Genomic DNA, 25,072 nt, shown 5'->3' on the forward strand with positions numbered 1-25,072 from the left:
TAATACGGGCATAGATGTCATAGAGTGAATGAAAGTGATACTTATCTGTCTCACACCTCATGTCTTATTGTAGAGAAATTATCCTTTCTGACTGTTAATGAGCTCTTCCAGGCTATGGGCTGGTTGCTGTTGGGATGAACATGTGGCTCCACACTTAGCATAGATTTCTCCTTATCATTAACACGTTCCTAAGGGTACTGTCTCACTATACGATTTACCAACGATCACGACCTGCGATACGACCTGGCCGTGATCGTTGGTAAGTCGTTGTGTGGTCGCTGGGGAGCTGTCACACAGACCGCTCTCCAGCGACCAACGATGCCGAGGTTCGCTGGTAACCAGGGTAAACATCGGGTTACTAAGCGCAGGGCCGCGCTTAGTAACCCGATATTTACCCTGGTTACCAGCGTAAAAGTAAAAAAAAACAAAACCGTACATACTCACCATCTGATGTCCGTCAGGTCCCTTGCCGTCTGCTTCCCGCTCTGACTGAGTGCCGCCGTGCAGTGAGAGCACAGCACAGCAGTGACGTCACCGCTGCGCTCTGCTCTCACTTTCCGGCCGGCAGACAGTCAGAGCGGGAAGCAGACGGCAAGGGACCTGACAGACATCAGATGGTGAGTATGTACGTTTTTTTTTTTTTACTTTTACGCTGGTAACCAGTGTAAACATCGGGTTACTAAGCGCGGCCCTGTGCTTAGTAACCCGATGTTTACCCTGGTTACAAGCGAACGCATCGCTGGATCGCTGTCACACACAACGATCCAGCGATGACAGCGGGAGATCCAGCGACGAAAGAAAGTTTCAAACGATCTGCTACGACGTACGATTCTCAGCAGGGTGTCTGATCGCAGTAGCGTGTCAGACACTGCGAGATCGTAACGATATCGCTAGAACGTCACGAATCGTGCCGTCGTAGCGATAAAAATGCCACTGTGTGACGGTACCCTAAGTCGTCTGGTGCTTGAGGTGAAATCTGGCACCTGCGCATTCCATCTCCCGTCGTTCCTCCTCAGTGTTCCGTCCATCTAAGGGCACTTACTGCGCAGGTGCCGCAAAGTCACCGGTACCCCCGCTCTGATCTCCAACGTGCAGAAAAGGTGCAGGAGCGGAAGTATCGGTGACTCGCCGGCAATGGCGCAGGAGTCACATACATGTCAGGCCACATGCTCCGCCATATTGAGAAGAGATGTTCAGCCTGAGGGAGGCAGGGGCTAACAACTGTAGGAGAACCTGTCATGTGGCGGCAATTATTACATCCTGATTGTAAATTTTGCTAATAAATCTAATCTGCAATGTAAATGACTCAACAAATCTAAAATAACAAGTGGTTTTTCCAAATTCGCCACAAAATGCCACTTTTACGGACTACTGCAGTCTCTGGATTGATCAGTCTTCATGACTAGCGTCTTTAGCACTTGGTAGAGCACTTCTGGCTGTTATGACCTGCTACAAATGTGCTACATATCCATAAACCAGCTTCTGGCAGAGTCTCTGAGGAATTTTAGAAGCCCACGGTCATCGTTCTTTGGTACGCTCTTATCCCGATAATCGTGCAGTGTATTAAAAATATGTCCTGAGGTGCATTTTCTTCCATGTTCTTGGCTTTATCTGGCTATTGACATTAGAGATAATTATTATTTTTTTTGCCGAATATAAACATACGGTAATCTAAAATATTTTGGATAATGTATAAGTTAACGTTGCGTTTCTCTGTTGCACAGGTTCCTTCAGACTTGTCTTATGTCTTAGGCCTCATTCAGACGTCGCACCATTTTTGTGTATGTCTATTTTTCATACGATTTTCATTAGTGTTTTGCCCGTTAGTTTTCACCATCAGTGTTTCATCATTGATTTTCACATATGGACAAAAAATTAAGCTTCTCGTATGCTTTGCAATGTTAATTACAGACAACACATGGATTGCTCGTTGATACGATCCTTGAGATGTCTGTAATTTTCGTAGTCCCATAGACTTGTACGGGTGATTTTGATAGTGACGTAAATGAAAAACAGTAATGTGTCCATGATTTTTTTTTCTGGAACACAGTCTGCCAAAAAATCACTGACGTGAATAGCTCCATAGATATGTGTCCGTGTTCTATTTGTGGATAGAACACGGACGTGAAAAAGGGATGTCTGCATGAGGCCTTTAAAGGGAGTCTATCAGCCCAAAATGACAGTATTAACCAAGTACATGTGACAAAAAAAACAATTTTCAAGAAACACTGTAAGGCTACGTTCACATTTGCATTGTGCGCCGCAGCGCACAACGCAAACAAAAACGCAGCAAAACGCATGCACAACGCTGCGTTTTGCGCCGCATGCGTTCTTTTTTTAATTGATTTTGGACGCAGCAAAAATGCAACTTGCTGCGTCCTCTGCGCCCGGACGCGGGCGCCGCAGCGACGCATGCGGCGCAAAACGCAAGTGCGACGCATGTCCATGCGCCCCCATGTTAAATATAGGGGAGCATGACGCATGCGGCGACGCTGCGGCGCCCGACGCTGCGGCGCAGACCGCAAATGTGAACGTAGCCTAAAATCGCTGAATTTTTTAACAAATGCAGACAATAAAAACCCTTGCAAATGCATTATGTAAAAATGGCCTTAACTCCGGCCATGCATGCTAAATGTCGATCAATCAATGCTCCGGTCGTTTTTCCCATACACAGGACACTAGCTTGGCCGAACGCTCCTGTGTTCTCTGGGAAGCAGCCAACAGACATCTCTGCTGGGTGCTGATCTCTGGGAGAACAAAGTACTCGGCAATCCGAAATGGAACATGCCTGATCGACGTCACCAATGATCATTCGACTGGTGCCCCATACACATTAGAGTGTTGGCTGAACTTATCGATGTTGTGGTTTTGGCTGACAGTGTATTTTGTATGGGGCATTTTATTTAATCAATTGCCTCTATTCTGGAGAAGTTTAATTAGGAGACTCTGCGCACGCTGGGTGTGGCCGGGAGACTCTGCGCACGCTGGGTGTGGCCGGGAGACTCTGCGCACGCTGGGTGTGGCCGGGAGACACTGCGCACGCTGGGTGTGGCCGGGAGACACTGCGCACGCTGGGTGTGGCCGGGAGACACTGCGCACGCTGGGTGTGGCCGGGAGACACTGCGCACGCTGGGTGTGGCCGGGAGACACTGCGCACGCTGGGTGTGGCCGGGAGACACTGCGCACGCTGGGTGTGGCCGGGAGACACTGCGCACGCTGGGTGTGGCCGGGAGACACTGCGCACGCTGGGTGTGGCCGGGAGACACTGCGCACGCTGGGTGTGGCCGGGAGACACTGCGCACGCTGGGTGTGGCCGGGAGACACTGCGCACGCTGGGTGTGGCCGGGAGACACTGCGCACGCTGGGTGTGGCCGGGAGACACTGGTGATGGAGGCGAGGGCGTGTGTGGAATGGTGCCAGGAGTCTCTTGGGCACACCGAGGGTGCACCGAGCAGTCAAATCAGCATATTTAATCTTCAGTTTCTGGAGAACGAAGACAATGATTAGAATACTGAAGGGAATTTTTTTTAATAACATAGGGACCTTCTCCCTACAAGGCTGCATGCTTAGTTTATACTATGAGTTTGGGCTGACCACCTCCATTTACAATGAATGGTGTTCTTATATATGTGACTGTGTGTTCTACAAAGAACAATTTGCCCGGATCGGGATGACCCTATCTTGTCTTTTGGTTTTAGACAGTGTCAGAATGCCTCCAGATCTCTTATGCAATTTGTAGAATTGCCATTTACACGGTAAGGCGTCTGTGACTGCAGCCCGCTTGTATCAGTGGTCATACAACATACCATCATAGTAATATCCACCACCCACCCATCCAGCAAGCATGCAAACCTCTGTATCCAGTGACTCTGGCTGTTCCATTTGTCAGACCCCTGTGTTTCAGTCATTAGCCTTTTTGTTTTCTTTTGTGTAGAGATGGGCGAACCTGAGCAGGTTACCTCTAGTGATGAGCGAGTATATTCGTTGCTCAGGTGTCCTCCGAGTATTTGTTTGTGTTCGGAGATTTAGTTTTCATGGCCTCAGCTGAATGATTTACAGCTATTAGCCAGCCTGAGTACATGTGGGGGTTGCCTGGTTGCTAGTGAATCCCCACATGCAATCAAGTAGGCTAGTAGCTGTAAATCATTCAGCTGAGGCGATGAAAACTAAATCTCCGAACACTAACAAATACTCGGAGACCACCCGAGTAAGCTGGGGAAAACCCGAGCAATGAGTATATTTGCTCATCACTAGTTACCTCCGGTCACTGGTGTCAGCTGATGGGACTACAGCTCCCATCATCCGACGCCTGCTGCCACTAATAACAGCGAAAGCAGGAGCGGCTAATGGGTGTATTCATTAGCCATCTCCTGTGCTGTAAATAAATAGCTAAAAAAAAAACCCTGGCGTGGGTTCCCCTGTATTTTTGATAACCAGCTAGGCAAACTCACAGCTGGGGGCTGCAACCCTCTGCTGTCCACTTCAGCATTGCTGTTTATCAAGAATAGAGGGGTCCCCATGCCGTATTTTTTAATTATTTAAATTAATAATTAAAAAAACAGCATGTGGTCGCTCCCCATTTTTGACAACCAGCTTTGCTAAAGCAGATAGCTGGGGGCTGGTATTGTCAGACTGATAAAGAGCCATGGATATAAAAATAAAAAAAATAGCAGCCTGCAGCCGCCCAGAAAAGGCACATCTATTAGATGCGCCAATTCTCGTGCTTTGCCCGCCTCTTCCCACTTGCCCTGTAGCGTTGGCAAGTGGGGTTAATAATTGTGGGGTTGATGTCACCTTTGTATTATCTGGTGACATCAAGTCCACGGCTTAGTAATCAAGAGGCATCTATAAGACACTTATCCATTGCTAATCCTATAGGTTTATGATAAATAAAGACACCGCCAGACTAATGTCTTTTATTTGGTATAAAACAAAACACGCTTTTACTATTTTATTTAAAAATAACAGTTATACTCACCTAACGCTTAATTCCACTGAATCCCTCATCTCCTAAGAAAAAGAAACAATATCCCTCACCTATCTGTTGCTCTGTGCCTAGCCATAATTCATGTCTGGGGGTAAATAGTTTTGAACCTGGATGATGCCAAGATGTGACCGTCCAGGCTGAGAGCCGCTGGTGACTGAACTGCTGCAAGTGCAGCCTCAGTGATGTCATCGAGGTTACCTCTGGTCACCGAGGCTACGTTCCCAGAAGGGCTGAATTGACGTGACCTCGGTGAGATCCCCACTTTCACCGTAAGAAAAACTCACGCTGCTAGCTGGGATTTCACCAAGGTCACGGCAGATCAGCCCGGCTGGGAGCATAGCTTCGATGACTTCACTGATGATGCACTTGCAGAAGTTCAGCCACCAGTGGTTCTCGGCCTGGACGGTTGCATCTTGGCATCATCCAGATTCAAAACTATTTATCCCCCAGGCATGGATTATGGCATAGGACAGAACGTACAGGTGAGGGATATTATTGTTTTTTTATTTTTGTTTTATTACAGGAGACAAGGGATTCACTGGAATTAGGTGTTAGGTGGGTATAGCTGTGTGTTTATTTTTAAATAAAAAGTGTGTTTTGTTTCTAATAAAATACTTTATTCTGGCTTCTCTTTATTTACCATACAACTATAGGACTAGCAATGGATAACTGTCTTATAGATGCCTCTCCATTACTAATCCGTGGGGGACAATACAAAGGTGACATCAACCCCACAAATATGAACCCCACTTGCCACCGCAACAGGGCAAGTGGGAAGAGCTGGGCAATGCACCAAAATTCGCATCTCATAGATGTGCCTTTTCTTGGCAGCTGTAGGCTGCTATTTTTAGGCTGGAGGGGGTCAATATCCATGGCCCCTTACCAGCCTGAGAATACCAGCCACCAGATGTCTGCTTTAGCAAGGTTGGTTGTCAAAAATGGGAGGGACCCCACTCTCTTTTTAAAAAAAAAAAAAATTATTTAAATGTTTAAAAAAATACGGCGTGGGGACCCCTCTATTCTTGATAACCAGCCTTGCTGAAGCTGACAGCTGAGGGGGTTGCAGCCCCAGGTGTGAGTTTTACCTGGCTGGTTATCAAAAATACAGGGGAAACCACGCCCTTTTTTTTTTTTTTTTTTTTTTTACATCGCAGGAGCCGGCTAATGAATACACCCATCAACCGCTCCTGCTCTCGCTGTTATTAGCGGCAGCAAGCGTCAGATGATGGGAGCTGTAGTACCATCAGCTGACACCAGTGACCGGAGGTAAACTTTGTAACTCCGATCACAGCTGAGCACTCGCGCTGTCTTTTGACAGCATGGGAACCGCGGGTCTCTGACCGAGGATGATTTAACCGCCGATCAGGAGCAGTGTTTGCACATGACAGCGTGGCAAACACTGGATGTTCGGGCCCCCCATTCAAGTGAATGGGGTCTGGGTATTTGTTCTGGTACCCAAACCCGAACTTTTTGTAACTGTTCGGCCGGACCCGAACATCCAGGTCTCCTCCCATCTCTATTCTTGTGCACAAAAAAGGATGATAAAGCTTAAAAAGGATTAAAAATGCCACAAAATCTGCTAATCTTTATTGGGCCGTTAGTTATACCTGTCTCTTTTAGGACCTGGGTAAGATCCGGCATGGTTGCCTTAGCTCATGTGCACATAAGCTTCATCTGCAGCTTGTTTTCTGTTCGGATTTTCCCAGACATAAAATCAGCCGTGTTTTACAGTAGGAACGTTGTGAATGAGATTTCCCGCATTGCAATTCCCGCAACCCCAGCTAATTTTGCATGTTGATTGACAGCGCGATTTCTCCGCCCGAACGCATCGGATTATTACCCAGCAGGTGATTTCTTCATTGTTGTACTGTCACCTCTGCAGCCACACACCTCTAATTTCGGTAATAAAATTTGTCCTTACCAATTTTCTTTTAGGTTGTGGGGGCTACACGGCAAACATGTCGGCAATTTTCAGAGGAGTCAAAAACACTTGTGCATCTTGTCAGCGACTTGCTATTGTAGTGCTGTAATTTGCCAAGTTGCAATCCATGTGACTTCCTTGACGTCCATAGTAAGTGATCCGCGCGTTTGGAAACATTTCTGACGGTGTTGCAGGTCGCAATCCGGCAAAATAGAAAATCATTAGATGCGATGTTGCAATGCAACACTCCGATTTCGGAGTTGCGTAACATGTCGCCATGTAGCTATTACCCTAGCCTTTCATTGGGCATTTTGTCAACAAATGTGACCCTTTGTCGCTGTGTCTTGATTGTTTTAGTTTTTCATTGGCCGTGTAGAGCCCCACACACTCTTAAGTTGGTTTGTTTGGCCAGCAGCTTTCTCTCCCATACAAAGAGACAGCCGTCACCGACAGACATCACTGATGGCGGCTCGTCTGTTGGAGAATGATACTTTTCTCATGTGTCGGGGTGCCATACACATTAGACTGCCGGCTGAACTCTGTAGGGGCCTTAACCACTCATTTCTTATTCAATAAGCAGGGCATCTGCCATTGATGGGCGTTCATAAGACCGCTGATCTGTCAGTTTACCGATCCGTGGTCATATCGTGCCTCCGGTTGGTTAGTGAAAACGGACCCTTAGAGCAATAAAACATCTATGGCCCCTTGGGAGCAAAAGAGATATATCAATTACTGTACTCATTACGCTGGGTAAATCTACAGGGTTGCTTGCTGTAGCTTTTGATGAAATCACTTTTACTTTCTGCGGCTCTGCTAGTCTTCTTATTGAGGCTTCTCTGCTATTTAGTTCTTTATATTTGAGCTCTGCCTATCCTTGCCATCACCTTTTGACAGCTTTATACTTACCGTATTTTTCGGACTATAAGACGCACTTTTTACCCCAAAAATTTGGGGGAAAATGGGTGCGCGTCTTATAGTCGGAATATACTTACAAATGCTGCGGCAGTGGTGCTCTGGGCGGCGCTCTGTGCTCCACCGGCATTTTGTCAAAGCTCAGAGGCCCCCGCAGCTCCATTGCTGCAATGCGGTGGCCTCCGGAAAATGGCAGCTGGGGGCGGCACATGCTCAGATTCAGATCTCAGCAACGAGATCACATTGCCGAGATCTGAATCTGAGCATGCGCTGCCCCCAGCGGCCATATTCCCGGAGGCCACCGCATCACAACAATGGAGCTTCGGGGACCTCTGGGCTATGACAAAATGCCGGCGGAGCACTGTCGCAGCACAGAGCACCACATCAGCCTGGACCACAGAACAACCCCTGACCACTCCTTCACCTGTGCCTATTTCCCCCCCCCCCCCCCCCCAGTAAGATTACTTCGGACTGTAAGGCAGAGGCCCATTTGACATTTTTTTCCCCTATTTTCCTTTTGAAAATTTGGGGTGCGTCTTATAGTCTGAAAAATACGGTATGTACAAAGTACACAGAAAGCCGTCAATCAGAGGACACCCAGCAGACTGAGTTTATCAAAACGACAGCAAAAAGCCAACTAACGGACACATTTGTAGGGTTTGGTGTCTGTCCCAATTTTCTGCTGTCCTGTGATTGGGAAGCATAAATCTGCTGACAAGTTCTTTTTTTTTTAAAGGGTAGTCACTACTAGGGAACCTTCACAATAAATGGAGGCCCACTGGAGATCAGCTGCTGGTCTGACGGCTAAAACCTGAACTGATGCATCTTTGCCCCATCTTGGCTGCAGCAGGAGAAATGTGGAATTACATGGTAAATGAATGGGTGACAACATAACGCATAGTTGTGTGTCCTCCTAGGACATATGGACACAGTTTCTCCTAATGGACAACTACTTTTTTAGCTTCAGGTGTCCATGCACAGTAGATGAACTTGAGCAGAAGCAACCATCTAATGTATGTGAAAATGGCCACTCTCTCTTCCAACGGCACATGCCTAAACGTTTTGTCCTCACAGATGAAAACCCTCTTTTTTTTTTTTTTTTTTCCTATTTGGAGAAATTCAAATTAAAAATCTAAAAACAAGCTTCTCTACCTTCTCCATTTTGACAGTCTGTGAAAATTTAAGTGCGATCAGATATTTTCACGGACCCATTGACTTGCATCGATGATTTTGATCTGACCCTCTGATCAAAATTGGACATGTCTCCGAACTTTTCTGCACACCCCTCGGTCTGAGAAATTGGAGCTGTGCATATCTCCATAGCATATCATGGGCACGAGTCCTAGTCGTGAAAACCACAGGTAGGGGCAGCACTCGTATGCCAAAATTGGATGTGTGAACGAGCTCTAAGGGCATGTTCACACAGTTTTTGTCTTCAAAATTGGAATCTGATCCACTTTAAAATCTACATCCAAAAAATGTTTCATATACTCTTTAAATATGATTCCTATTGCGTTCTCTGGGAAATCCACATTGGTGTTCATACGGCAAGTTTGTTTTTTTTTCCTGCCAGTTTTAAAAATGTTTTGCCTTGGAAGAATCTGCTCAAACTTTACTCTATGAAGCCAAAAGGCTACAAAAACAAACAAAAAATAACACGCTAGATTTGTAAACCTTGAAAATCACATTGGAGTTTTCCACCTCAAACATGATCATAATTCCCTACTATGTCATCACAATATTAAGGCTGCCCGTCCATTCAATAAACGATCGTAGGATGGGTTGTGTATGGCGGCAGATGTTAGAGGGAAACAAGGATCGGCCCTTTTATACCCATAGGGGCCGTTTTCATTATTGACAATGGGCAGCTATCCCACCAGTGCTATGGGAGGACGACCGTTAGTGATGGCACCAGTTAGTGATGGCACCTGCAGCTTCTGGGCCATGACTTGCCGTTTAGTGGTGTGTACTATTACGTCAGCGTGCGGCCGGGATAGTCGTCAGAGATGGTCAAGTGAGCATACTTTTATTAAGATGGCTAAGGCCAGTTTCACACATCCAGCATTGATTGTGTGCATAGACCACAATGTCTGGACCAGTCGGCCGGTCATATATGGCTAAGGCTACTTTCACACTAGCGTCGGGAACAACCCGTCGCCGTGCGTCGGGCCGACGTTCCCGACGCTAGCGTGGTCTCCGCCGCACAACGGGGGCAGCGGATGCATTTTTCCCACGCATCCGCTGCCCCATTGTGAGGTGCGGGGAAGTGCGGGGAGGTGGGGGCGGAGTTCCGGCCGCGCATGCGCGGTCGGAAAAAGCGGACCGTCGGGAGCAAAAAACGTTACATGTAACGTTTTTTTCTCCCGACGGTCCGCTACCACACGCCCAAGCGTCGCAAAACGGACGCACCGTTTGGCAATGCGTCGCAAATGCGTCGCTAATGTTAGTCTATGACGAAAAAACGTATCCAGCAAGAACTTTTGCTGGATGCGTAGTTTCGGCAAAACGACGCATTTGCGACGTATTGCAGTTAACGCTAGTGTGAAAGTAGCCTTACATATGGCTGTTGAGTTCACGTCAGGAGACCCATGACCGACCCAGCACTGGACCATGAATGTCGGACGTGTCAAACCGACCTGTCTGACTCTTACCTTCCTTGTCAATAACAGATTAGGCATAATAAAATCCAACATGTCTGATTCCTCTTTCCCTCAAAACTCTTGTCAGAGAAGTCAATCTAGGGCTGAAATCGTTGCATTTGGTAAAGCGTTAACCTTTTGGATCTAATGGAATGGCCAACCAAGTCCAACTTTTGTTTCATTTTTCTGCTGCATTTTTGCCTTTGAATCCTTTTGATCTGTGTATGTTTTGCCTTTTTTTTTTCAAGATTTTGTATTTAATTTATTAGTATTCTCTATTTTCCTCTCCTGACTTGAAAAAGTTTCTACTTCAGGTCACCACTACTAGTTACATAACTAAAAAAATGTATCTAGAATTTCTTCAAGAAAAGCGTCCCCTTATCACGGCAGCACGCCGGCTTTATTTCGGTCCCTGTTTATCCTCTTGTTTTCGCACCTTTTTTAGGTTTTTCATAAAACTGGCTTGTGCGTTTCCCATCTTTGGGGCAGATGTGTCCTCTATTGGCGCGGGGTTAAAAACAAGAGAATGTATGAAAATAAATGAAAATAAAAGTTAATAGATCACAATATTTAGATGGGAACCTGTTTGGTCTGTGCGGATACAAAACAAGCGGGCCGTGCCATATGCCTTGTGGGAATAGTGTGTTGTGAAACTCTACTGCAGCCTAAAGAAAGGACGTATGAATCATAAAGTCTGTTAAAGAATAACACAAGGCTCCGCTGGCGGTCCTGTGCGCCTTCACGGGATTTATAGTACCCAGCCTACATTATTATACTCTGGTACTTTCCCTAGGCTGAAGGAAAGTGTGCGAAACGGTAATGTCAGTAGTGACAGGGCTCCTTAGCAGCCAGCATGTTTGCCATATGATTGCACTTTTTTATTACACGGTTACATCCCCTCTTATACTGCAGACAGACTGATGATCAGATGATCGCACATGGTCTGCCTTCGGATTCCACAATGACAAGCCGCCATTGCAATAGGAAATTTTGACCACATGTCTCTGCCCAGGACCGTACACGTATGGAGACACTGGGCAGCAAGTAAGCGACTTTTCTGAATCATTCACTTCCATCAAATTTAAAGTTGTTGTATTATTATTACGGTAGTTCGCTTATTTTTCCTTTTTTTATAGTAAATATATGTTCAAATTTTAGCAATATTTTTTTTTTCTGCTCCTTATCTTAAAAATCATCATATATAAAAAAAAATAAAAATTAGGAATCTTGCAATTTTCACACCAGCCACTGGGGCTACTTTAGACTAACGTCCTATTTCCAAAAATGCACCTGTAATTTTGGAAGCAATATTTTGATTCAGAGCCGATCTTTTGTGTTGAAGCATCTTGTGAGCGTGTGCAAAAATCCTTGGCAGCAGGGTCTTTTTTTTTTTTTTTTTTTTTAATACAGATTGTGCTCTGAAAAAAAATTACATAGAACACAAAAAAAATATCAGCTTAAACAATAGGTGTAATTTTCTGATGACACTTTCTCTTTAATCTAATGTGTGTCTAATAGGGGACGCTGTCCCCAGGTTTGGCCGATATGAGTTTCGGCCATCACCTTTCAGGGCTGATATATAGCATTCTATAATGCTGTATCTCTGCCCCCAACCAGACCCGGAAGAGAAGAAAAATAAGTTTTATTATAGTCACCTGCGGGGCAATCCAAGGGGTGTCGCTGGTCTTTGTCCGGCGCCTCCCATCTTATGATCGCCGCCCTCCTGCTTGCTTTGTGTGGATGACACATCCTTGCGTCATCCACACAGTCTCCTCGGCACAGCGCTCCAGCCCAGGCGTACTTATCTGCCCCGTAGAGGGCAGAGCAAAGTCCTGCAGTTCGCAAGCACTGGGCCTCTGACCTTCACTGAAGTACTTTTCTCTGCCCTCAAGAAGGCAGCGAAGTACGCCTGCGCATGAGCACGACACAAAGCAAGCAGGAGGACGGCATCGCATGAAGAAAGGAGGCGCCGGACAGAAGAGCGACACCCCTCGGACCGCCCTGCCCCGCAGGTGAGAATAATAAGTTAATTTTCTACTCTTACAGGTCTGGTTGGGGGCTTATATCCAGCATTATAGAATGCTGTAGATAAGCCCTGAAGGGTGATGGCCGTATCTTATATCAGCCATACATGATGACAGCTTCCCTTTAAGGAAAGTGATGACCAAAAAACCCTGATACTGATGTATATGTTGTGACTCGAATCCATACAAGGTCAACATGAGTCTGAGTGGTCTCCAGTTGTAGAGTCCGTCTATAGGTCATCCCCAGGTTTTGGCCTATATTTTTGAGTCGGCCCAGAAAATGTTTTGGTAACGGTTTTTCAGCGCCTCTGACTACGGTTTGCCACACGACTTGGTTAACTGTCGGTCAAGCGCTCATTAACTGGAAGCTACCTCTCTGTCGCGAGGGTAACTGGAAGCTACCTCTGTCATGAGGGTGTTGCATCCCCCTGGAAGACCTGGAATTAGACGGTTACGTCGAGTAATGAATCGCAGGTTGCAGGTGTGATTTGTGTCTCATATTAAATGGATTTAGTTTCTTTTCAGAAAAAACGCAGCTCCATTTCAGCTGCTTCTGATCTGGTCATTACTACTTCCTATATAAACTGATCAGACCTTGCCCCTACCGGTGAAAGATTTGTCTTCCTGTGCTGTGTGCTGTAACTAAGTGGTTGAAGTGGAGTTGTTGAAGTGTTCTTTGGTTTGCTCTAGTGCGTATTTGTCTATCTCATGGTCCCTGTTTCCATGTAGTTTTTTCTCCCTGTACTTATCCTACTCTCTATTGTTGGTTAGTGCTTTTGTATGATAGAGGTTTTCTGTTATCCCTGTTTTGTCTTTGTATTGTTTACATTTGTCCCATGCCTCATGGGGTGAGGGAGGGGACAGGTCAGGGTTTAACAAAAGCATAGTAAAGGTACCTTCACACGAAACGACTTTACAACGAGAACGACAACGATCCGTGACGTTGCAGCGTCCTGGTTAGCGATATCGTTGTGTTTGACACGCAGCAGCGATCTGGATCCTGCTGTGATATCGCTGGTCGTTGATTAAAGTTCAGAACTTTATTTGGTCGTCAGGTCGGCGTGTATCGTCGTGTTTGAAAGCAAAAGCAACGATGCCAGCGATGTTAAACATGGAGCTAACGACCTGTGAGAACGAGAAGTGAGTCACCGCTACGTCACAGGATCGCTCCTGCATCGTTCTGGAGCTGCTGTGTTTGACATCTCTACAGCGATGTAAACAGCGACGCTGCAGCGATCGGATCGTTGTCGTTCTCGTTGTAAAGTCGTTTCGTGTGAAGGTACCTTTAGGTCGGAGACTCCTGGGTCTCTACATTCAAGAGTACCCCCAGGATATGGATAGTTCAGGTCGCAGTTCAAGGGACAGTTTGAGGCCCCTTCCTTTCCCACACTCTCTCATACACTTGAATGCTCGGCTGAGTGTTAATGTGCTCTCTATGGGGAGAGTGGAGTAAGTTGCTTAAGACTTTTCTGGAAGTGGCTTATTTGGCTTTGAACAAAATTAGATGATGAAATAATCTGTCAGCCGGGAGGCCCCCATACTCATTAGGTGGTCCTCCAGTCCCATTGGTGTCTTCAGTTGACTTCAGTCTCATGTTTTATGAGGATTTATGCCCTCTCGGCAGAGTGAAGGCCCGTATGTTAACCCTCTGTGCCAGGCATCTGTCACCTGTGGCTCTGGACCTGTTGAGAAACTACAACTGGCATCATGCCCTTCAAATTGCAGGCCGCCAGATCAGCTGGACAGCCAACTGATGAGGAACACTGTTTTTGGAGGCAGCTTAGTAGATGCTATTGTGCTAGAACATTAATAGTTATGGACGGGTATAAAACTGCCCAGTAACTTGAGGGAGCCAAAACTAAGCGATGAGATCGCTAGTAATGGCTGGCAGTAGTTTTTTTTATTTTTAGGTATATTGGCAACTAGAGTTTTTATCGATTTTTGCATGTGGACCCCAATCAATAAGCTGGGACAGTAGTCTGTGACCTCTGCGTGGGAGAGGGATCCTGCCACTGCTGATGTCTTCTTTTGATTAGCTGGCCCGGCATAATGTTGCAGGTGCGTCCACTCCGCCACGATGACCTCACTCCCGGCTAATCAAAAGAAGACCTGTGGATGTCAGCGGGTAAGAGACGGGATCCCTCTCCCATGCAGAAGCCACAGGCCGCTGTTCCAGGCGGGATCCCTCTCCCATACATAGGCCGCAGACCACTGTCCCAGGCGGGATCCCTCTCCCATACAGAGGCTACAGACCACTGTCCCAGGCGGGATCCCTCTCTCATGCAGAAGCCACAAGCCACTGTCCCAGACGGGTTCCCTCTCCCATGCAGAGGCCACAGGCCACTGTCCCAGACGGGTTCCCTCTCCCATGCAGAGGCCACAGACCACTGTCCCAGACGGGTTCCCTCTCCCATGCAGAAGCCACAGGCCACTGTTCCAAACGGGTTCCCTCTCCCATGCAGAGGCCACTGTCCCAGACGGGATCCCTCTCCCATGCAGAAGCCACAGGCCACTGTCCCAGACGGGTTCCCTCTCCCATGCAGAGGCCACAGGCCACTGTCCCAGACGGGTTCCCTCTCCCATACAGAGGCCACAGACCACTGTCCCAGGCGGGATCCCTCTCTCATGCAGAAGCCACAAGCCACTGTCCCAGACGGGTTCCCTCTCCCATGCAGAGGCCACAGGCCACTGTCCCAGACGGGTTCCCTCTCCCATGCAGAGGCCACAGACCACTGTCCCAGACGGGTTCCCTCTCCCATGCAGAGGCCACAGGCCACTGTCCCAGATGGGTTCCCTCTCCCATGCAGAGGCCACAGACCACTGTCCCAGACGGGTTCCCTCTCCCATGCAGAAGCCACAGGCCACTGTCCCAAACGGGTTCCCTCTCCCATGCAGAGGCCACTGTCCCAGACGGGTTCCCTCTCCCATGCAGAAGCCACAGGCCACTGTCCCAGACGGGTTCCCTCTCCCATGCAGAGGCCACAGACCACTGTCCCAGATGGGTTCCCTCTCCCATGCAGAAGCCACAGGCCACTGTCCCAGACGGGTTCCCTCTCCCATGCAGAGGCCACCGACCACTGTCCCAGGCGGGTTCCCTCTCCCATGCAGAGGCCACAGACCACTGTCCCAGACGGGATCCCTTTCCCGTAGCCGATGGAATGGGGTGTGCAAATCGATTTGCAAGTATTTATAACTAAATTCTATCTAATGTATATGGATGTATTTACACTGGAAACTAGTTGGGCAAATTGGTCCTTGGGTAATAACATTTTTTTAAAAACTTTTTTGTTCTTATCTTAAATAGAAACTATGGTTAGAGAATGATTCATTGCTGTAATTAAGGTTTTTTTTTTTTTGTTTTTTTTTTCTAGTTAACACAGCACATTTTTATTCTTTAGTTTAATAAAAAATTCTGTGGTCTTGCAGTTTTCACACTGACCTAAATAAGCAGACACTAACTATTTTGTAGAGATCACTTCTTATCACAGGCAGCATTACAAGGAAAGGTAACACCACAATGCACAATATGTCACAGCTCACCATCTCCCCCTCCCTGCACAATTCCCAGGACATGGTAGTAGAATTTGTAGCATGTGACACGACCTCTGCATTCAGGAGAAACTCTGTGTATTATTTAGGATAATCACTTAATTTTTTTAAATATTCACTTTCACTACATTTCTCCTATTCTTCGCTTCTTGTTAATTATCATACTGAATGTCATTAATGGAGACTGCTATTTTCCCCTTTTTTTCTATGTTTTTATGTCTAGGCATTGTCAAATAACACTGATTACAGTCTGCACTTGTCACTTTGCTACTTCTTGCACTTAGCACTTTATTTGATTATTGTATTATGAACAATTTGAATTGTTCTGGTACTTGCCATCTTTCCTCCTTGTTCCCCTTCTTCTTCGCCATCCCCCCTCACCCTATCTGCTTCCCTCCATGTCGGTTAACCTATAGTTGGTTCAGTGATGGTCTTACAAATGGCTGCTAACTGTGGACGTCCCAAATATGACCGCCAATGTGCACTGCTGCCCTTCCTCTGTCCGGTCATCTACTGGGCACTCACTCGTGTTTGATATCCTCGGGCTTAATTAGCGCAGCACGTGTTGATGGCGGGCGGTAGTTATCTAATGGCGTGAGCATCAGTGTCCATACGCTGTTTTAATTGGCATATGTGGCCGCAGCATTAAGTGGATAGGACACAATCACATTATACCTCCCCTTAAAAAGGCTACACGCGAAACGCGCGTCGGGGCAGTGCTGGTGGGCTCAACTAATCCTCCCTCACTATGGGTAACACCTTATCTAACCCATCTTGTGTCTCACCCTGTGTTTATGGCTACTTGGCCCCCTTTATAACTTAGGATTCCTTGAAACTCGGTGTTAAGGTGTTTTTGCACACTGTGCGTTGCTTTATGTATAGGATTTTTGTTCCTTTTTGGACTCATTTTGTACCTAATGGTAATAATTTTTAATGTGAATTCTTTCAATAAATGATCCTTTTTAACTCAATTGGTGGCTTATGGTTACTCTATTTTTTTCTTGTCCTCAAATGATCATATTTTGGAGTTCTCAACCGCTCACTAATGATGTACTGAAGGGAGACGTTATACTGTAGTCCCATACCTTTAATTATGGTTCTGTGCTATATGAATATCGTCCTATGGATTCTGTAGAAACTCTACTAGCGAGAGGCTTGAACTCCAGGCGTGGTTCTTGAACCATCAGATGCTTATGTCCTATCCTGTGGATATGTCATAAATGCCTAAGATGGAAGGACCCTTGAAGCCATGCATATCAGAGTGGCCTCATCCAGCTGCAGGCAATGTACAGAGGGGGCCACTTGAAAAAATGCCTCGATCCTTTAGAAAAACCATCTAAATAGCTATTCACAAAATGGTGGTGTTCCTTTTCCATAGAATAGCAGAGAAGTTACCGATCAATGGGGTGCTCTCTCATCGGGACCCCCATTGAAACCGAGAACTAGATTCTGCAGCGCATGTGCGACCCGTGCTCCATTCATTGTCTATGGGAATGGCAGAACTAGCGAGGTGCTATACCCGGCTTTCTCCTGGAGTCCCGTAGACAGTGAATGGAGCTGAGGTACAGGTTTGGATGCTGTCAGGGTAAAACAGGAACTTTTCCCAAATGTTTCTCTGAGAATATGATCCTTAATATGCAGCTTCTATATACCGCCCCCTACATTTTCTTTCCCATATGGTCTACTTCTAAAGGTTCTCCGCTTGCATTGCTTCCATGTAATAACCAGTGAGTTTTTGTTTAATCTGCCGTATTGCGCATGGTGGAGTTTTTTGTTTATTTTTTAATACTTTGTTTTGTTTTTATGTATCAGTTTCCTCATGATACAGATTACTGACTTGATCGGTACTGGAGAAATAAACTGCAGAAAGTGGAGGCAGTGAACACCGTTAGTGGAGGTCACCAGATTGACTTGTCCAAAAATATAACTCCTGGGAAACTATAAAACCGCATCGGTTCTGTTTGTTTTGTTTCTGGTTCCTCTTTCTGTGTCGCTGGTCTTGTGTCTTATTTTCACAGCTTTATTTCCTTTTATCTCGGTGTTTGTTGTTCCGTGAACTCCTCGGACCTCATATTTGTAAGACCAGAAACCTCTCACTTATGGCAGTCAACCAGATTATCTGGTTATTGTTTTTAATAGTTAGAAAATCCCAGAATAAATCCACACTTTGTTCTTCTGACTCGCACTTCAGCATGGATTGCTTTTGTCTTGCTTATTTTCATATTTCTAGGCAATCCAAGACGGCCTTGATGATGTTGACATCTGCGTTTTTTTTAAGGAGGCCCTAACATCTGATGTGCAGAACTTTGGGTCAGTATTCTGGCATAAAAAAGCTTTGAAAAGTTGCATAATTTTGGTGTAACGCGACTCTGCCCTAAAATTTTGCGACTTTTAGCATTTTTCCTCCATATTCGCCCAGCTCTGACAGAGTGGGCAGAGCTGTGTCAAGATGGGGTTTAATGACCCCGCTCATCAAATTCATGACAAGTGGTGGTGTTTAGAGTTGAGCGAATTTTTCAAAATTCGGTTCAGATTCCGATCGGCGGCGAATATTGTATTTACAGTATTTGCCAAATGTCATTGGAGTCAGTGGGAGTAGAAATGACCGAATATGTTCGGAATCGATCATCAAATATGAATTTGGTACAAATATGGCACGAATATGGCAAATTCTGATTCAGCGCGAAAGATTCCGAACATATTCGCTCAACTCTAGTGTTGTTCACTACTCCGCAAATCTTACTCCAGCCGGGACTAGAGAAGGATTTGTGGCAAGAAGCATGATGCTATTAATTGTACACGTAGGCCTTCATGAATCAGGAGCATCTGACTTCTTCACAGCTCCTCATCAAGACCAGTGTGAACAACGCCGGGGTGGTTGATACCTTGGGCCTTTGTGTTTTTGTTGAGCTACAGTAGGTTCTTTAGGGTGATGATTGTGCGGTTATTATCCGGCTGTGGGATGAGTCTGTGACATCGGACACCTCGCCGAGGAGCCAAATATCTGCTTATTTGTTCAGGATTTTAATTTTGACCACCGCACAAATTGAAAATGCTTAAATCGAAGATCGTCCGCCCTCTGTCCATTGCCGCCCGCCCTCCGCCCATTGCCGCCCGCCCTCCGTCCATTGCTTGCCGCCCGCCCCCCGTCCATTGCTTGCCGCCCGCCCCCCGTCCATTGCTTGCCGCCCGCCCTCCGTCCATTGCTTGCCGCTGCCCCCCGTCCATTGCTTGCCGCCCGCCCCCCGTCCATTGCTTGCCGCCCGCCCCCCGTCCATTGCTTGCCGCCCGCCCTCCGTCCATTGCTTGCGGCCCGCCCTCCGTCCATTGCCCCCCGCCCATCGCTGCCCTAATCTTGACTTTTTAGTTTTTTGCAATATCCCTTATGACCCATAGGTGAGCCACTGGAATGGTTATTTTGAGCTATACAAACTTTTGTTCAGTCTTTACATCCGCTAGAGAACTTAGATGACTAAAAGATAGATTTGACAAGCGTGACAAATGCCGGCTGAAGTACAAATTCTTCCATATTTATGCAGATCCACTTAGACTTTAATGGCCTTGTCTGATCCACAAAAAATTAGACTAGGACATGTTCTTAGTCTCATGGACGGGTGACCAGTTTTTAAAACCTGTCTGTATGGATTAATGAAACTATCGGTCCGAGGAAAAAAAAACAGAGGACAACACTATGATGTTTCACATGGATGTGCGAAGACATTGATGGTTGAACACAGGAAGAACTTCTGGTGAATGTTTGCTGGTAAATTTCACCCAGCAGTCATTTGTTATGGTAGAAATGTTCCGTTTTCAGCTACTTTAGGCTATTGACATGTGCCGATTTCTGCATATAACAAGGGGCATGGGACTATACAGTGGTATGTAAAAGCTTGGGAACTCCTGGTCAAAAGTACTGTTATTTGGGCTCCCCTGGATGACCAGGGGTGCCCAAACTTACACACCACTGTATACTAGTTGATCTAAACTCATTTAAAGTCTCATTCGCTCAGGCGGATACAAATGGTATGGGAACAGAGTGATTGTTAATACAAACCTCGGTCCCATAGAGCATGCCTGCCAGGCGAGGAACAGCTATGAAATTACGCTTGCGAATGAGTCTTTTTCTGACTCCTAGATAACCCGTCATCGGCCCTTTTTTTATTTTTGGGGATCATCTTGGTTTTTCTTTAACTTTTTGAAACTTTTTTTTTTTTATTTTCTTGACGACAAATAATGAATCATTACGAACACTCTGCTTAGAGCTCCAACTTTGTGAATTCCTGTTGGCTTGTCATGTAAATTGTTTCTTCAGAGACGAAGAGGACTTGAACTCTAGCACCACCTATTAGAAGTAGCAATCCCAAAAGTCAATATCGACTCTGTTAACGAGACTTGCCAGATGACTTGGAACCAAAGCCAAACCAGAGCCTCAATTTGCAGACACGTGTTTCGGGATGTTGCCCCTCCTCAGTGCAAAGCATGAGATCTGATTTTGCTTTATGGGAGGATTGGGTTCTAAGGGGTAATGTCGCTCTATTTTCTCGACGGAGCATTGCATGGCCTATAAGTCTCTTTACGCTCCACAAGGAGAGACTTTACCTTTTAGACTATTGTCTTTTCAATCACTTTACTTATTGGGTCTTAATTTTCCCAGAAGTTTACAACAGAAAACTTCATCTTTTTTATTGTCTGAAATAAAACCTTTTTGTCCTAATTACGCCATTATTAGGAGAAGAATGCTTAGCACTTGGTGAGAATTGCAGGATATGAGGCGTGGGAACCTCCCAGCTTCAAATTCAATGGATTTAGCACTTGTAGGCAGACATACAATTCTGGGACAGGATACAGATCCTCCTATAGCCGAGGACGTGCCCGGAGATGGAAAGGCCACAGCTTATGTGTAGGTTATTATTCACATTGCTGGGATCCATACTTTACAAACATCATTCTGTAAAAGAGAAAATAACTTTCAATATACAGTGAATAAGGCTCTCGGAGGACATTCATGAATTTCTATAAGGAATAACAAAGAAACTGCACAATTACCAACTATTAAAGGGAATCGGTCACTACATTTTTGCTGTTCAATCTAAGAGTAGCATGACGTAGAGACAGGAACCCTGATTCCACAGATTGATCACTTACCGGTACTCAGCTGCTTGCTGCAGTTATGATAAATCCACTTTCTCTGCTGCATATCTAGCGGTTCTCTGAATGCGGAGCTCTGTATAACCCCGCCCACACCACTGATTGGCTGCTTTCGTGTACACTGTGCATAGGCAGCTAGCTGCCAATCTATAGTGAGGGTGTAGTTATACAGACTATGGAGGACTACCGGGCAGCAGGTTTGCTACTCCTCCAGTGATAATCTCCTGCTGATAAAACTGATTTATTAAAACTTCAGCAATGAGCCCAGTAAGCGACGTATCACTGCAGTTAGGGTCTTAGTCTCTGCATTATGTTTCTCTCAGATTTGGCAAAAAATGGTGACAGATTTCCTGTTTAAATCAGCCTTAAAAGGGTTGCTTACTTTATCATTCTTTTAACAAATGGTTTGGGGTTATGACTGACTTTTACATAAGTGTTACATTACAGGTTTCCGCGCTCGTGTTCTCAGTATGGCGGCTGGTGGAGGAGCATGTGACCAGACCAGTCCACTATCCTCCTCCAAATAAAAAAACACTGCATGAGAAAGCTGCTTTACAGTTGGAGGCAGGCTTGGACTGGCCCACAGGACAAATGGAGAATCCTCCGGTGGGCCACCACCCTGTTATATGAGCAGTACGTGGCACAGTATACCATGCCAGTATGTCTCCCATACACTGCACACCCAGACCTGAGCACTTCCTGCTGCCCTTTCTCTGTGGATCTCCTATTCGGAAGCAGCAGTATTAGGCTTCTTTTACACATACCGCTGTTTTGCAGCCCCAATAGATTTCTATGGGGCCGCAATAATTTCACGGTGCGCCGTATGGCCGTGAGGGCCGTGTTTACGGCCGTGAAAAAAGATCGAGCTTGCCGTAAAAGAAGCCTTAAAGGACCAGAGCACTGAGCAGTGCAGCTCGATGTAAACCTAGGACTGGGTTAAGATTAACACTTAATGGGAATCTGTCGCCAGGTTTTTGCTTTGTAATCTGAGAGCAGTATGATGTAGTGGCAATAACCCTGATTCCAGTAATACGTCACTTACTGGGCTGTGTTTTGCTGTTTCAATATAATCAAAGTTTTATGAACAGACGATTATCACTACAGGACAAGGTACCTGGTGCCGGTTAGTCCAACCAGCCTCCAGCATTGATCGGCAGCTTTCTATGAATGGCAGCTTTTTGTGTACAATTCACAATCAGTGGTATGGATGGGGTTATGCAGCGCTCAGCATTTGAGCTCTGCTAGATCTGCAGCAGAGAAAACTGATTCTACCATAAGTGCGGCATCCAGTATGCTAAGTGACACCACAGGAATCAGCGTCTCAGCCCCTTCACTGTGCTAATAGCAGATTACATAGCAAAAACCTTCTGACACATTCAGTATAATAGAGGGCACAATCTTTTTCTCTTTTACTCCTCTCCCATCGCTGTAGACTTCAATAGACCACTGTAATCTGACCCCTCAGTGAGCTCTTGGTCTGTCTGGTCTTGAACAGAAGGATGCAATCTGTCAATCAGAACAGTGAGTCAGAGGCCGAATGTGTCTCATAAGTGGGGGGGGAGGGAGCAAATTTCTACCAGAAGATAAATTAGAGTTTCATATACTTTGAAAGTGCTTATGCCTCCACATCATCTTATGCACAACACAAAAAAACACTGCGTGTATGCGTTTAAACGCGTCTTGGCATGCGGTTGCGTTTTTTATGCGCATGGTGGAGTTGGTGACGTCATTTCCGGGACATGCGCAGTCTAAAGTATGCTTGCTAATTGAACGCATGCTTACACATCTCCTTTCCTACTAATGCATTTCCATAGACAGTAATGCGTTTTTTTGACGCACTCATCCGCATGCGGACGATGGCGCAATATTTGACGCCTCAAAAATGTGCAACATGTTGTGTTCTCTGGAAACCACCGCACACCGCGAAACGACGAATGCGTACACCATGTTAAAGATATGTACGCGAGACGCATGCGGATCATACGCTGCGCACAGAAACGCTAATGTGAACCCGGCCTAAGTGATCCTAAAGGAATTTTCCACCCTAGAGCCAATTTTCTATCCCAGGGCCAAAATGATAGAAAATTTAGCGCAGTATATTGTGTCAGACTATAAGATGGCCTTTTATTGTCGATTTTAATAGCGTAATAAATATTTGCGATTAAGTTGGAGGTTTATATACACAAATGCGTTGTGTTTTTTTTGTTTTTTTTTTACCCTCTGAGAGTCTGATCTTGGTACTTTGTTGTTTAAGTAGAACTTTATACCCTTTATTCTTTCCTATGCTATCTCAATAACTGTGCTTTTCTTGTATTTTTCAGGGGCTGCTGTATCTTAGCCTTTATCTAGTCCTAATTAGGGGTGGGCGAACCAGAACCATAAAGTTTGAGGTCCATACCGAATATTTGGTGTCCGTGCTTCTCATTGGGTTTGGCAGCTCGAACAAAGTTTTTTGAAAGGCTGTGCTGTGCCGGTGTAGGGCACTTCCAGCTCATTCAAAGCCATAAAAGTATTGATGTGTGATTGAGTGTGATGGCTGGGGCACACTGTGTTAAAAAACACAAAAAATGACTCGCAGTCTGCTCTATGTATGCTAACCAGCACAAGTAAGGCTGACAGCTGGGGGCTTTATATTGCCTGGTTATCAGCCCCATTGCTAACCCAATTGTCTAAATGTTATCAAAACATACACAGAGTAAAGTCCTTTAATTGGAGGTAAAAAAAGATGCTTTTTTTTTTAAACACTCCCCACTTTTATTACTGAAAAATAAAAACACCATATACCTTACCGGTCTGACAATAATCCATTTGTCTCCTGACATGCTCCATTTCTGCTGCTGGCTGAGCGGTGACATGATGCCACCGCTCAGCCCTGAATCCTGGAGACACGGAGCTGAGTTTGAGAACTCTTCTTCAGTGCCGAGCGCTAACATCGGAAAGGTGACTGAAGTTCGTAGTCGATACACTCCACTCACCTTATCGATGTCACCGCAGGTCACTGAAGCGACGTTCTCGGGCTCAGCTCAGTGTCTCCTGGATTCATGACTGAACACTCGCATCATGTCACCACTCAGCCATGCAATCCCTATGTAGCAGAGTTGGAGCACGTTGTGGGACTAATGGATTATTGTCGGACAGGTGAGGAATATATGGTGGTGTTATTAATTTTACAGTAATGGATGAAAGTGGTTGGGAAGTATGTTTTTTACTACATTTAGACTATGGGGTTAGTAATGGGGGCTACCTTTCCATCACTAACCTGTGGGCTTTATGTCAGCTGACATTACAAAGGTGACATCAACCCCACAAAGATTACCTCACTAGCCACTGCACCAGGGCAAGTGGATAGAGCTGGGAAAAGTGTAACAATTGGTGCATCTAATAGATGCGCCTTTTCTGGGGCATCTGCGGGCTGCTATTTTTAGGCTGGGGGGGGAGCAATATCCATGGCACCTTCCCAGTCTGAATACCAGCCCCCAGATGTCTGCTTTAGCAAGGCTGGTTGTCAAAAATGGGGGGGAACCCATGCCGGTTTTCATTAAATTAAATAATTATAAAATACGGCATGGAGACCCCTGTATTTTTGATAACCAGCCAATATAAAGTTTACAGCTGGGAACTGCAGCTGTCAGCTGTACCTGCACTTGTCAAAAATAGATTTATTGCACAGGGGCCGACTGCTAAATACTCTTCTCAGCGTACGCCTATCTATCTATTGTCCTCTTATCAGCCGCCGCCTGTGACCGGCGATAACGTTTTGAGCTGTGTGGCAGCGTGTGAACCGCAGCGCTCTGACCAGCGGTGATGCCAGTCAGAGCAGGTGTTTCTTGTGCTGTCACGCTTAGTGTAGGAAACACTGGCTGTTTGGTCCCACCATTCATTTGAACTGGGT

At 45.9% G+C, this 25,072-nt stretch overlaps 1 protein-coding gene across 2 annotated transcripts in view; it reads left to right on the top strand.

Annotated features, from left to right (window-relative positions):
• ARL15 (ARF like GTPase 15) overlaps window positions 1–25,072 on the top strand; it is a 261,182-nt gene that overhangs the window by 29,573 nt on the left and 206,537 nt on the right. Inside the window, exon 2 of one of the 2 annotated variants that reach the window (XM_077285169.1) lies at window positions 3,699–3,755. The exons of the other annotated variant lie outside the window; for it this stretch is intronic. Coding sequence (XP_077141284.1) covers window positions 3,699–3,755 — 57 coding nt within the window. The remainder of the gene's footprint in view (window positions 1–3,698; window positions 3,756–25,072) is intronic. 2 annotated transcript variants of the gene reach the window in all.

Source organism: Ranitomeya variabilis, chromosome 1 (genome assembly GCF_051348905.1).
Source record: "Ranitomeya variabilis isolate aRanVar5 chromosome 1, aRanVar5.hap1, whole genome shotgun sequence".
NCBI lineage: Eukaryota > Metazoa > Chordata > Amphibia > Anura > Dendrobatidae > Ranitomeya > Ranitomeya variabilis.